Source organism: Athene noctua, chromosome 4 (genome assembly GCF_965140245.1).
Source record: "Athene noctua chromosome 4, bAthNoc1.hap1.1, whole genome shotgun sequence".
Taxonomy (NCBI): Eukaryota; Metazoa; Chordata; class Aves; order Strigiformes; family Strigidae; genus Athene; species Athene noctua.
Genome location: NC_134040.1, coordinates 15,562,254 through 15,576,608, shown reverse-complemented (window position 1 = coordinate 15,576,608; position 14,355 = coordinate 15,562,254). Strand labels below are relative to the sequence as shown.

Here is a 14,355-nt window from a genome sequence, read left to right as displayed (position 1 = left end):
ATGACTTAAAATAAACCCCCAGAAAGCCTTTTTCCCCCAGCTCTTAGGAAGCAGCATTTCTGTCACTCTAGACACCATCCTGCTTTAAATTCTTCTGGCTAACAAGCATTTCAGAGGGAAAAAAAAAAATTAGAAAACCAAAGCCACCTTGTAAAGTCCAGAGAACATAAACAAGAAGAAGTAAATACAACAACAGTGATTCGTGTGACCTCGCACGGGTGTTATTTTTGTTGCTACAGGAAGGAGGTAATCAAGGAGGGGCGGGGGGCTGTAGATAACAGTGTTCTTCCTCGGGCCTGCAGTATTATTTGTGTGAATTACTTTCGTGTGTGTGTGCATACGCACTGAGGGAGGCGCTGCGGCCCGGCGGGCGGCCCGGCCGCTCCGCGCTCCCTCTGCTCCGGCCTCTGGCCTCTCGCCGCTCGCCGCTCCCCGCTCCGGCCGCGCCGCCGCCGCGCTCAGCCCAGCGGGACCGGGAGGAGCGGGGCGTGGCGGGGCGGGGCCTCGCGGTGACGCGGCGCGGGGCGGGGCCGTACAAACAAGCCGGCGCCGGGCGCTGCCTGCGCCGCTGCCAGGCGGGCGGCACCGGGCGCTCGCTCCCCCCCGCCGCCGGGCGCTTCCCCCGGCTCCGCCGCCCATGGAAGAGCGGGGCGGGCGCTGCCCCACGGCTCCGCGCCCCGGCGGTGAGTGATGCGGGTGCCTCGGAGGACGGTGGCGGGGCGGCGGGTGCTGCCCGCGGGAAGTTTGGGGTGGAAGCGGGCGGCGGGGCGATCGCGGAGGGGGAGAGTGTCAGCCGCCCCCTTCCTCTCGCTCCGGGGGTGCGCAGGTGCCGGCCCCCTGCGCTGCCGCCCGCCCCTGCGCCCGGCACCTGCTCCCGGCAGGTGGGAGCCCCGCGGCCGCGGGAGGCGAGCGCCGCTGCGGGGCCGAGGAGCGTGTCTGACCGAGCGAGCGAGCGCCCGGCCGAGCGTGCGAGCCTGCGCGCCCGGCCCCGGGGAGGGACGCGCGGCGGCTGCCCCACACCCTCCTTGCCCACCGGGTCGGGCTCTGGGAGGCGTCGCCGGGGCGGGGAAGAAAAGAAGGGGAGAGAAAAAAGTGGTCGGCAGTACCTGGATTGTGGGTCTGTCCAGATCTGGCCCCTGGGCGCTTTTTTCTTTACCCACTTGTTTCCCCTGCGAGTAAATGACAGGGGCACGTAACGGCAGGCTGCCGGGGTGCCGAGGCAGGGTGGCGGAGTGCAGGGCTCCTGCCTGACAGCAGAACAACTTGCAAAAGCTCCTCTGAGCATCCTCGATCCGTTCCCACGCCGAGCGCTGGAGCCGGCTGGGTGCAGGGTGCTGAACTGCACCCTGGCAAGCTGCGTCGGGCAAAGTGGTCTCTGGGGGCTGGCAGGAGAGCACAAAGCCTTGACTCGAGCTCCCTTCTGCTTTGAAGGACTGGTTCCCTAGAGCAGTACAGGGAAGGCTCGGTTACCGCAGTTCTCAGCGTGTTTTCCAGGGATAAGGGTGTAAGAGGTTCAAATCTTTGGGGGGCAAAAGAATGCCAGGAGGCAGGGGTGGCAGTAACCGGCTAGAAGAGTTCTGATTTGGTCTTGTCTTCGAGCCATTCAAAAGATCAAGAAAGGGCACCCAGCTAAGTACAAGCAATTCAATCACCTCAGCTGACTGGGAATTAAAGTGTTTGACTCTCATTCCCCTCTCTGTTAGTGCAGTAGGTTGAGGGCTTTCCCTGTTCCAAGACTGTTCCTCTTGGGGATGCTGGGGAGGAAAAAAAATACCTGGGAAGTCCTGTGAATACCAGGCTTTAATGGCATGGGGCTGGAGTATCTGCAGTGATCATCCTTCTGGCATGAGAGACCGACCCATCATTGCCCACTCCCACTGAGAGCCTCTGCAGTAGATATGGCAAGAGGAACATTTAATAGAACAGGTTCAGTTCAGCATATGCCATATATTGTCTGGCTATCAAACTTAATATTTAAATATACATATAAAATATAGTAACTATTACAATTTACTTCTGCCAGCATTTCTTGCACTCACAAACAAGTGCATTTCCCACATTGCTCAGAAAGGAGCACCTATCAGTAAGAGTGCAGTTAATGACATCAGCTTTAGCTATCTCTTGCACATCCACCCTTTCAGTACCCACCCTGTTTGTTTTTTTTTCCTTTTTGGAAAATGCAGAGGATTTTGATATTGCACGGCAAAACAAATGCCTTCGGTAGGTCAGCAGCAAGATTATGCATCTGAGGCAAAGCCAGCTGCTGCAGTGAAGGGGCACTAATTTGACTGAGCAAATTCCGACCCCACCATTGCCAGGTTCCAGTCTGTGTCCCCTCCTGTCAGGATACTACTTTGGTTATCCTGAATTAGCCATATGCTTCCACAGACATTACAGAAAAACAGAGTGGGTGGAAAACAGTTTTTCAGTACACAAGAATGCCTGCATATATAGATACATATAACTCCTCTGCTTTTCATTAGAGGAAACCAGAAATGTTTTTACTGGTCTGACTAGCGTGGGATCTCTCCTTTCCCTCTTCCAGAAATGCCCCCCAGAGCCAAGAAGCCTTAGAGCCATGAAATATGTCAAAGCTGATGGATTTCCATGTAAAGTTTTGATAATTAGAAAGAAAACTGAAAATATGCCTGGGCAGTCCCAGATCCTGCTAGGTCATCTCACCTCTTGCTCTAGAGCATGAGGGTTCTCTCCAGGTCACCATGATGTGCTTCACTTAGTAAATTGATTGGTTTAGCTAAGTCTAATACAGGGATGACCTCACCAGTACATACTCTGCTCCAGTATTATTCTGAAGGCAGGAGAGTGGAAAACACAGAAATCAGCTTGGAGTATGAACAAAAACATTATTTGGAGGTTTGGGTTGTTTTGGTGTTTTTTTTTTCTCTATTGTTGCTTTAAATGTCTTAGTGGTATTTGAAATGGGGCTCCCAGATACAGAGAGTCGTAAGAAATTGTTTGACAGAGGAAATGAGAATGGGATTGCTTAATCTGCTGTGTTCCCTTTTCAATACATCCAGTTAAGGTGAGCCTTTGTATAGAAAGGGAGCAAGACAGGACAGAGTCATCCTTTCACACAGGTTGTTTTTGTGGAGGCAGATTTGATGAATCAGGAAGGAACTCTATTAACTGTGCAATAGACTTCTGCTTCCTAATTAGAATGTGACCCATTTTGCTTGGTAATTGGCATGGGGAGTAACTTCTGGATTTTGAATTGAACATTTGGGTTTATGGGGAGTATAGAGAAGGTGGTGGTACAGTGTACCCTTTCTCTTTATGAAAAAAATTGAGTCCTGACAGGTATTCAAAATTGCTAGAAGGTGGTAGGGGGATTCCATATTAGCATTCAGTACAAACATTTCTGTGCATCCCAAGCTTTTCAAGTTTATTTTTATTCTGCTGTACTGCCCCATTTTATTTTTACCTGCATGAGGTTCTCTGAAATCTAGGGTATTCTCTCTTCTAAAAATTTTTATGATCTCTTGGCATGAAAGATTGCAGTGGTCCCTTCTGACCTTAAGAAAAAGAGTGCATGTTATATATAACTACAGTCTATTATAAATTTGTTACTTTATTGCTCACACTGGAGCTGAGCTCTTTCTTTAGAAGTCATGAACTGGTGACCTAGCTAATTTGTATAAACTGTATTTATCACAGCAGGTGCAGAAATATAGCAGATTTCAGCCAAAAATACTTCTACCAAGTCAGCCTTTTTCATCTTGTTAAGTTCCCCTAACCAAAATTTAGAGGCTTTTAAAAGGATATTTCTGAAGTCTTAGAGCTGATAGACAATATATCATAATTTCAGTGCTGTTAAGATGATCAGATTTGTTAATGTAATTTGGGAAATATACCTAGACAATATCATTTAGGCACTCTTAATACAGGTTCATACAGTTACTTATCTTTTTACCTCCCCTCTTAAACGCACAGATGGCTTTTTTATATATCATGAGGTGATCAATAGTTTATGCCGCTAGGGATCTATGGCTTTAGTAGTATATAGTTCTATTTAATTTACTAAACTTGTCTCTGTAGCACTCACTAAAGTAGGCAATTACTTGTCATTAATTACTGAAAACTAGAATTCAAGCATTTCATCGGCACGTGTTGTTTAAAACTTATGTTAAAATGTGATTAAAAAATAGTGGGGGGGGGGAAGTGTGGGAACCATTTATTTGTGAAGAGGGCATTTTGAGATACTTTAATAGTTAAAAATATCAAAATGCAGAATATATTTCCAAGGGGAAAAAAAGTTTCATAATCTAGATCAGACTTTTTTTTCAAAAAAAAATGCTCCCTTTCCTTTCCTGCTGTTGACCGAGCTTCAAGTGATACCTGTACTAGAGTTTTATGCTAACTGGATACAATTTCACTCAAGTGCTCATATAAACAACTAAGGAATATATCCTATGTCAGATGCCATCTATTCTTAGAGGATAGGAATATATATTGTTCATATCAATGAGTTCTTGAAGAAGTTCAAGTATACTACAATTTATCCAGTTCAATTTTTTAAACACATCACTGAATACAAATGTTCAGATCACTGACTTTTCATCAGTTTAGAAAGTTGTTTGTAGAGTTAGTTAGCTCAGTTATGGATTTTTTTTTTTCACCCAATATAAGAAGCCAGCATAGCAGATGTGTGGGTTATACTGCACAGCTCATTTTAACCATCAGTCTTATATGTTGCAGTACTGAGTGCCCAAGCATACACAAAGGAAAATACAGTCCACAAACTGTGCTGAGATACTATCGCATCTGCAAAACTAAATATAAGAACAGAATGTCTCCCTCAGATTTTCAGCTCTAATCTCCCTCTAGAGACAAACTTTAGCAACTGATCTATGGTTCTCATTCAGACCAGACTCTGCTTTTATAGATGCCTGCGCAAAGATATCTCCAGTGAAAGGCTTCAGTTCTGCAGGGAGAAAAAGTGAGGACATCTGAAACTTAACCCGTTCATCCTAAGTCCCTAGAGAACCATAAAAACCCAACTTCTTCTTAATGAAGGTGAAGCGACCTGCATATTCCTGGAAAGGATGTAGTCTTCCCTCTCCCAGTCACTGTCCTGGTAGTACCTGTGTCCCATTAGCTCTGCTAAACATCTCGTTGTGTTGCTGTGGGCTTTTTTGTGAAGCATCCCCCTGCCAGATTTGCCAGCAGACTCTACCTGATGCTTACTGACTGCCCTACAGACATTCCTTATGTTCCCTCCTGCCTGCTTTGGCAGCTAACTCAAAGGCTCTTAGGAAAGCTCAGAGCTAAAACCAGACCCATCCCATCCCCAGCAAAAAAATGTGTTATCAGTCCAGGCAAAACCTACCATAATTTGTTAATTCGAATTAAAATAAAAATTGTATAAAAATCTAGGTGGCTTAGGCCATGCCATTGAGTGAGGCTAAACATACCCAGGCATTAAAATACCTTAGTAATGTGGTAAAGATAGTCAAAAGTCATGAAATAGTGACACATATTTAAAGAGCAGTGTGATATTCTTAATTATGGCAGCTGTGGCCCTTGTACTGCATTTACTGAGAAAAGCTTCCATTTATTTCCAAGTTACTATTACTTTTGAAGAGGTTTTAATCATGAAAGCTGATTTGATTGGCAATGTCCACACTGAATCTTGTTGAATAAACAGTATGGCACATTTTGCTAATTAATGGAGAAAACTAAAGAAAAATTAAGCACAAGCAAACTTTTTGAAAAGTCTTGGTATAATCTTCAAAGCACCATTTAACATAAACTGTGTTTCTTTTACCAACTTGCTCATTTACTTGTAGCAAATACAATGGTAATGACTGTCAGTTAAATTTTTGTACTAATCTGGAATACATAGTCATTGACTGAAGTCATGTATGCTCTGCATGTCTTCTGGAAGTAGTGACGAGAATTCTTAAAGCAGAAAAGTCATTCGGCAGAGTAGCTCCTATAAACTGTTCAGTGCAGGCTTATAATTTTTGAAATATTTTTTCGGACCCACAAATTATAAAGCAATGGAATACACATTTGCATCATCTTATATAACCTGCTGTAGTTCTAGCCACCAAACTGCATAAAGTGTAAAAGAGGTCATAAGAGAAGAAAGCTGAATGACAATCGATTTATATTCAGTTTTATTCCTGGACACCGTTTTGCTCACACAACATATGTTTTGTGTTGAATTTAGAGGCACATTCATGTCCATTGTGTTGCATTAGTCTAACACAACAAAATAATTGATCCAGATATCAAACCTATACAATTTGAGATAAGCAAAAAAGAATGGAAAGAAAAGGCAGACAAAGTTTTATTGCTTGCAAGCAAAACAACAGTAGCATATGAGCCAGCAATGTGTGCTCACAGCCCAGAAAGCCAACTATGTTCTGGGCTGCATCAAGAGAAGTGTGGCCAGTGGGTCGATGGAGGGGATTCTCCCCCTCTACTCTGCTCTCATGAGACCCCACATGCAGTGCTGTGTTCAGCTCTGGGGGCACCAACATAAGAAGAATATGGACCTGTCGGAGTGAGTCCAGAGGGGAGCCATGAAGATGATCAGGGGTCTGGAGCACCTCCCTTATGAGGACAGGCTGAGAGAGTTGGGGTTGTTCAGCCTGGAGAAGAGAAGGCTCCAGGGAGACCTTAGAGTGGCCTTCCAGTACTTAAAGGAGGCTACAGGAAAATGGGGAGGGACTCTTGATCAGGGAGTGTAGGGATTTGACAAGGGGTAACGGTTTTAAACTAAAGGAAGGTAGATGTAGATTAGATATAAAGAAGACGTTCTTAACTGTGAGTGTGGTGAGACACTGGCACAGGTTGCCCAGAGAAGCTGTGGCTGCCCCCTCCCTGGCAGTGTTCATGGACGGGGCTTTGAGCAGCCTGGTCTAGTGGAAGGTGTCCCTGCCCGTGGCAGGGGGCGTTGGAATAGATGATCTTTAAGCTCCCCTCCAACCCAAACCATTCTATGATTCTGTACTTTGAAAGTCATAATTACTGATATGGTTCATTGAGTGTGCTTAAAGTAAATGCTACAGTACTGTAGCAGTGTTCTGCAGTGTAAGAACACCTGGTGCACACCTGATGCACACCTGAACAAATGGTTGGGGAGGGACAAAGAAATTTTATATGTCTGAAACAGAAGATACTCCCATGTTATTCTGAGGTCTCATGTTGCAAGAGTAAGCAGTTGCTTTTGTTTATTTAAAGCGATCCCCCAAAAGTATTTAAGAATGGGAAGACACTGAGGCTCAAAAAGCTATCTGAGGGGAGGACCTTGGTACCACACCTTTAATATCCCACAAGTCTGATTTCAGAGAGCAATGTCAGCTAAACAAGGAGTAGAGCTACAGTTAAGAGGCACCTTGCTGTGTCTTTTATTTCCACCAAACATTCCCATGCCATACTCAACCACAGAAAGGCTTGAATAAAAAAAGTTGGCAGCTGAGTAGTATGCAAACTATGAATCAAAAATGAACAGTCCCAACTGGTATATGTAGTTAATTTAAAAAAAAAAAAAAAAATCCAGTGTGTTGTCACTAATATCTGAGACTAGCAGCTAAAAGTTTCTATTTCCACAGACAGACTATTGCTGAACTTGGCTATTAGCGTAGCATATTTCAATCTGACTACTAGGATATAAGGGGTCTGGGGCTTTAACTCCTTTCAACGACAGTTCAACCTGTTCCTCACTGGAATCCTATTATGCTTTTCCAGTAAGGTGTTAAGACAACAACTCAGGTTTACTATTTATGGATCTAGTGCCTCTTAAAATATATTCTGAAGTAAGTGGCTAGTCTGTTAATCTGTGACCTTAAAATTCAGCAAGAGTTGATGTTTTGTTGCTTTTATGTACTGAGCTGCCCATCAGTCATCGATCCAATCAGGCTGGTGCTGTACCTTTTGTTCACATTACTGCTGAATAAGTTGGCAGCATAGCTCAGTAGGGACATCCACCATGAATTTATCTATATGGAATTGTCTGTCACCCAGTGTTCCACCACCAGCATCCTCAGCATGAGGCTAATAATTAAGATTATTTCTTGTTAAAACTGAAGTAGTTTAAACTGAGAGAGATTAACAGGAATGGTGAGGACAGGGAAAGAGAGAAGATTAATGACGATAACCAAACAGAATGGAGCTCTTTTAGCCAGATAAAACTTCACAATGACCAAAAAGGGAAGAACAACAAATTCCTCTGCAAAGTTGCCTCCTATCAGACATCACAGAACAGCCCAGGGCGTGACCTTCTGCCCAAGACAGGGCATGCCCACGAGCTCAAAGCCTGAAGGCATACAGGGAAACACACACTTTTCAACTTCACATTTATTGTAACACTTTGCTTTCCTCTCCTCCCAACCTTGATTTCTGCTTCCTAACAATATTGCTGCCTTGTAGCCCTTTAAAAGTGATTAGAGAAAGGGAAAGCATAGAAGTAATAATCAGTAGCAAACATCAGGAAGCAGACCTGCTCCATTCAGGATGGAGTCATGACCTCTGTAAATGCAAAGCTATCAAACAGAACTTTCCAGATCACTTAGAAACACATCATTAGTCCTTGTCACACTGGGACTTAGCTTATTGTGGAAAAGTCATTAGTTTCTTTTCAGATTCTCTGGAGGATTTCCAAAACCTAGCCCTTGCATTTCCTCAGGTTGTTCATATGTAATTTTGTATTTCAGCCCTTGTTAGCCAGTACAGTGTGTGCTGTTCCAATTTTAAATTCATAAATACAGTAGTGTACTAAGGCAAAGCAGTCAGGTGCTCTGCCATTGTGGCTTCCACTTCTCGATGAAGTTAGACAGTACCAAAATCATACTTAAGCCAGCCCTCCACTGAGGTTATAAAGTCTTTGGAAGGCATCTTAATTTAGGGTGCTTGTATCCACAGCCTGCTCACGTGACAATCTAACAGCTATGCTGTGCGTGAGGCTGTTAAGATTTCACTTCAAACATTGCATTAAAAACACCCTCACCTCTAAATGGGGTTCAGTGGTTGTATTTAGTCTTTTGATAAAGTGTAAAGTTAGTCCCTTATATCATAGCAGCTTGCGGGCTAACTCTTGAAATGACCTTCAGAAGTATCCATTTTGTATTTTCTTTCCTAAGTACCATGACTGGAACCACAGGTCTTTTAGTATTTTTTGATGTAGTCATACTATATTCTGTGGTTTCATTATCTTACATTTTTGAAGCATCAAAGTGCATGCCACCTGACTTTATCTTTAGAAACCCTAAGCACAAAGCAAACGTTAACTTCACTTAAAAATGACACAAAAATTCAACTTTTCTTTTGTCTACTACTCACCCAGAGCTCTTCCTAACTTCTTCCTAGGAGAATATTAACTTCCCACAGTTGGGCAGATCCATCTACGTTGCATGAGCCTTTTTCCCAAGAGTCTTAACATCTGAAGTTACTGTCACGTGGTCCCTTAGGAGGCTATAGTTGCCAGACTTCCTACAAGACCCTCAGCTTTTAGGAGTGCTCTTTTTGTCCAGTCAACACCTTTTCCTTCTTATGTTTTTTCTAAGATAAACCTATTCTTGCAGATAAAAACCCCACTTAATTCTCTTGTGATTGTGGTTCAACTCCAATGAAATCAGATCTAAAAAAATAATAAAAAATAATGCTCCAGATGAATCTTGGGTGCAAGAGAAATATTCAGAATGTTCATGTCTCCTGATGACTGGAAATCATTTTCTCATAGCATTATTGTATGTGCCTGTCTTCTAAAGAATTTAATTATACCAAGTGATGCATGAGCATAGCGTAGGGAAGACTAAAGAAATCTGTTCAGTTGTGAAAAGCAAAAGATACTTGCAGTTTGGCTTTAGTGATATGTTTGAGTATAAAATAATGTGCTACTGTTCTTTTTCTTTTCCCTCTTTCAGCAAAGTTTCTGTTTGAGAAATACACGTTCACTCAGCAAAACAAAAACAACTTTTAAAAGTTGTTCTCAGTGGAAATCACTCTATGCCCCATTACCTGCTTGAGTGAAACCAGACTAAGAACTTCTGTCATGGCAGCTTTTCTGCTGGGAGCTGTGTTGCTTATTGTTCAACCTCAGATAGTGCCTTCCAGATCGGCTATAAATTTGAAGGCTGAGACTTCTCCTCAGTCTGTTCAGAGAGAGCTTTTAAAGAAAACATCTCAAAAAAATGACTTCAAGGAAAACATTCATTCTAATGGATCATGCCGGCAGCTGCCACAGACTATCATTATTGGAGTGAGAAAAGGTGGAACAAGAGCTTTGTTAGAGATGTTGAGTCTCCATCCAGATATTGCGGCAGCAGAAAGTGAAGTTCACTTCTTTGACTGGGAAGATCATTACAGAAATGGATTGCAATGGTATATTAATCAAATGCCATTCTCTTATCCCCATCAGATCACCGTGGAAAAAACTCCAGCATATTTCACATCACCTAAAGTGCCTGAAAGAGTTTATAACATGAACCAATCAATGAGACTACTCCTTATTTTAAGAGACCCAAGTGAGAGAGTACTATCAGATTACACCCAAGTGTTCTATAATCACATGCAGAAGCACAAGCCGTATCCATCCATTGAACAATTCCTGATTAAAGATGGTGAACTCAATGTGGACTACAAGGCAATAAACAGAAGCTTATACTACATTCACATGCAAAACTGGCTGAAGTACTTTCCTCTTGATCATATCCACATTGTAGATGGGGATAAACTAATCAAAGATCCCTTCCCAGAAATAGAGAAGGTAGAGAGATTTTTGAAGTTATCGCCACAGATAAATGCTTCAAACTTTTATTTCAATAAAACTAAAGGCTTCTACTGCCTAAGGGACAGTGGTAGAGAGCGTTGTTTACATGAGTCAAAAGGACGAGCACACCCACAAGTAGATACCCGGTTACTCGAGAAACTGCATGAATATTTCCATGAACCCAACAAGAAATTTTTTGAACTTGTGGGCAGAACATTCGACTGGCACTCATTTGTGACAAGTTAGTGGTAAGCTTCAGAACCTATGTTCCAGTGTATATTTAGAAATTTTAAAAAGGGCATTTAAGCTATAATTTATTTGTAAAATCCATAAATACTTCTGTACAGTATTAGATTCACAATTGCCATATATACTAGTTATATTTTTCTACTTGTTAAATCTGAAAGCATTTTGTATTGTTTTTCATGGTTGTTAACATTGTGTATGATGTGTCTATATGAAGAAACTAAATTATTTCACTGCAGAAGATGCTCTCTTGAGAATGTGTTGTCTTTTTAATAAATAAGAAATTAATTTCAACAGAACCCTTCAGAATTATTTGAATGCTTTGGCCTTCCTGGACTATTCTGGACTTTCTCCTCAAATTGCTAATAAATATGCTAAACCTTACAATCCCATTTTTCTTGCTTTAAAATGTGGTTTAATTTTTTCATTTCAAAATACTGTTCCATCCTGCTTTATAAAATTATTTCCTGATAAAGTGGTGGTACGTATACATATTGGGACGTGCATACTTAAAGGACAATGGAAGTCTCTGTGTAATATGACATATTAACTGCTATACTTACCTTTGTATTTACTGTTAAAACAAGTGCTCCTCAAAATCTTTGGCAGTACAGTATAGGTTTCATGGCAGATTTTTAAAGTTTCTGTGGGGACCAGCTCATAAAATCTAGAGTTGGCTGCAGAAATATGGTCAACATGAAAACTTCTTACAATCTCTGAATGTATATAAACTTCATAAAGAAGGAGGGTTTAGAGAAGAATTTAAGCAATATAGGGACATTTTCAAGATTCCTTGTGACTGTTCCTTCATTTTATAGCACATTTATGCTTTGCCATCACTGCAAATGAACACTTACACCAGAAAAATTATTTGGTCTACATTCCTAAAAGCAGCAACTTCATTCATATAAATATTACATTTGTACCCCATTTAAAGCTGTTTTCTATGAGTTCAGCAGGTGCTACATGCAACTGAAAATTGCCCATGGACTACTGTTCGTTTAATCTCCTTCCAAGCACCATGATGCCAAGTTTTGATTAGACGTGTGTTGTGGGATTAACCCCAATTCCAGGAACTTTTATGGTCTTCCATCTGCTAAAAATGAAAGTTAGATGTTAGTACACTGGTAAAAATTACAGCTGTCCTTGTCTGCAGTAGTTACGATGTCTTGTTAGCCATCATTTTCTGGAGTTAGACTTAATCCTGTTTCCACACAAGGCTTACCATGGTACTTCCATTCCGAGCTCCTGATTTTTATTTTATGATCTTGAGTTTAGCTGTTGAATGTGCAGTGGTAACACCCTGTAAATTTGACCTTGTAACTAATTGTTACAATTCTTTATAATATTTAAATGTAGATGCATTAATTTTTTCCTGGTAAGATGGTGCAAGCTTGGGCACTATGACAAGGTACCGTCTGGATGCAAATATATTATGCTGCTTGCATGGAAATTTGCAGATGCTGCCCCTCTCTCTCTTGTTCCTTGTGCACCTGCCCAAGCTTTATTCAACCTCAGAGAGGTTGGTGGTGTTTTATAAAGTAGATCTTTGATGAAAGCCTACAATGAAATGGTATTGTACTCAATAAAGTATTTTCTGAATTGCATCTTTCCTTTCTCTTTTTTTCATCAGTTTCTAGTTTGGAACACCAGAATTTAGGATTCAACTCCTGTTTAGATTCCAGTTAAATGTAACTTGAGAATTTAGCTAGTGGATTGATTGGAAAGCAGTTGTTTGCTACTGGGTTGCACCTACGTGACCATTGCTGACCCAGAATATACAAGAAGGAGGGAAGGTTTATGATGGCGATAATGTCAAATCATACATGAGGCAAATGCCCAAAATAATAGGATTATAGTGCCATCATACTCCTGTTAAAGTTTTGAAAAAGAGAAATTCAGGGGTGTTTCTGTAAGGTGGGGCAGTAATTTTTTTCTACGGTCATTATTATCCCATTTTCTTGCTAATGTTATCTCTGCAGGAGCCATCTGGACCTAAGAGATTTTGGCCCAGATGAAAGGCTTCCGAATTTAGTATAGTTTGACCTTCACTAGTGCCTCCCTACAGTCCCAGACTAAGCCCACCGCATTCACCAACTTTTTGCTGGGAAAGGAAAAATAATACCAGGGTATATGACCAAGAGCCAGAAGAGTACAAGAAGGCAGGGTTGCATCAAGTAGGTCATACAGGGCAGAACAGCGTGTACGTGTTGAATCATGAATGCCAGAGCAATATTGATGCCTGATGTTGGTATTGAAAATACTTTTAGATGTATAATGCTGCTTGATACCAGTATCTTGCCTGTGACTAAGCAGGACGCATGCACATGTTTTCCCCTGCCCAATATTGCTTATCTGTAGAAAGAGAAGTGCAGCACGAACCATTGGGTCACTATTGCTGTGTTAGTGCTGAGACCTCACAGCATGTGATCTGTAGGATCAGGAGGTGAAATGACCACTTCAGGGGGACATCCTGAAGCAAAAGCTTACATGACTCATGCCCTAGCCACTAAGTTCAAAGGGGCCCACAGGTAGTTTGTCATACTGAATGTGTACCCCTTGTTCAGGGATGGCATGACTGTAAAATACCTTATCCTGGAGTTTTAGAGATAGCTGTGTGGTAGCTATGATGGTGATGGACAATAATCACACCCACACTAATAATGCTAATATATACTTGCCATAGATGCCCTAAATTCAAGAGTTACAATATTAAAACTAGTATTCCAAGTGTGAATTTTCATTTTAATGAAAGTAACATTCACTTTCCACACATGCATTACTGTATTAAATATATTTGCTACCCTATTTCTAAAGAAATGCTAAACAAAAAAGTCATCAGAAGAAAGCAAAGAGAATGAAAGAAAGAGGCTGAAGCACATTCCATTTGAAACTGTAGAAACACCAATAGTGAGCCCTGAAGTCATGCCATATCTATTCATAAAAGAAAAAAGAAAAATCTCTGAAAATACCTCTCCAGAGTTATGCAATACAGGTATTTATTTCTATAGAACTCTGCCATCTCAGGTTTAAAGTACAGCCACTTGGGTGTTGCTCCAGAGGCCTGTTTCCTCAGGGCAGCTAGCCAAGTCTGTGATCACTCTTGCAAATATAAAACAAATAGAACACTTCATGAGAGTTCAATGTCCAATTCAAAGCCTACCACTCCCCTTGAGTACAAGAAGAAATGCCAATCAAGTCATTAATCAGGGTGCACTTCAGAACTAAGTCTTGCCCTTTGCTTCACAATACAGATTAGTGTTAGTCTTTGAAAGCCAGATACTGTATCTGCAGAGGACAAAGTATAAGTATAATGATTATTCCATTAACACTGCTGAAAGAGTATGGAAGGGAAAGAAGTCTCCTAGAGGAAA

The 14,355-nt window shown here is 41.8% G+C and overlaps 1 protein-coding gene across 1 annotated transcript; it reads left to right on the top strand.

The window, feature by feature from the left end:
* Positions 1-557: 557 nt before the first annotated feature.
* HS3ST1 (heparan sulfate-glucosamine 3-sulfotransferase 1) lies at positions 558-12,588 on the top strand. The gene is made up of 2 exons (XM_074903759.1): positions 558-683; positions 9,891-12,588. Exon 2 carries the CDS (start codon positions 10,019-10,021, stop codon positions 10,979-10,981), a length of 963 nt encoding a protein of 320 aa, XP_074759860.1. The 5' UTR covers positions 558-683; positions 9,891-10,018; the 3' UTR covers positions 10,982-12,588.
* The last annotated feature ends 1,767 nt before the right edge of the window (positions 12,589-14,355 follow it).

Coding starts and splice junctions, on each gene's coding strand:
- HS3ST1 (XM_074903759.1), top strand. CDS start 10,019: ATGGCAGCTTTTCTGCTGGGAGCTGTGTTGCTTATTGTTCAACCTCAG.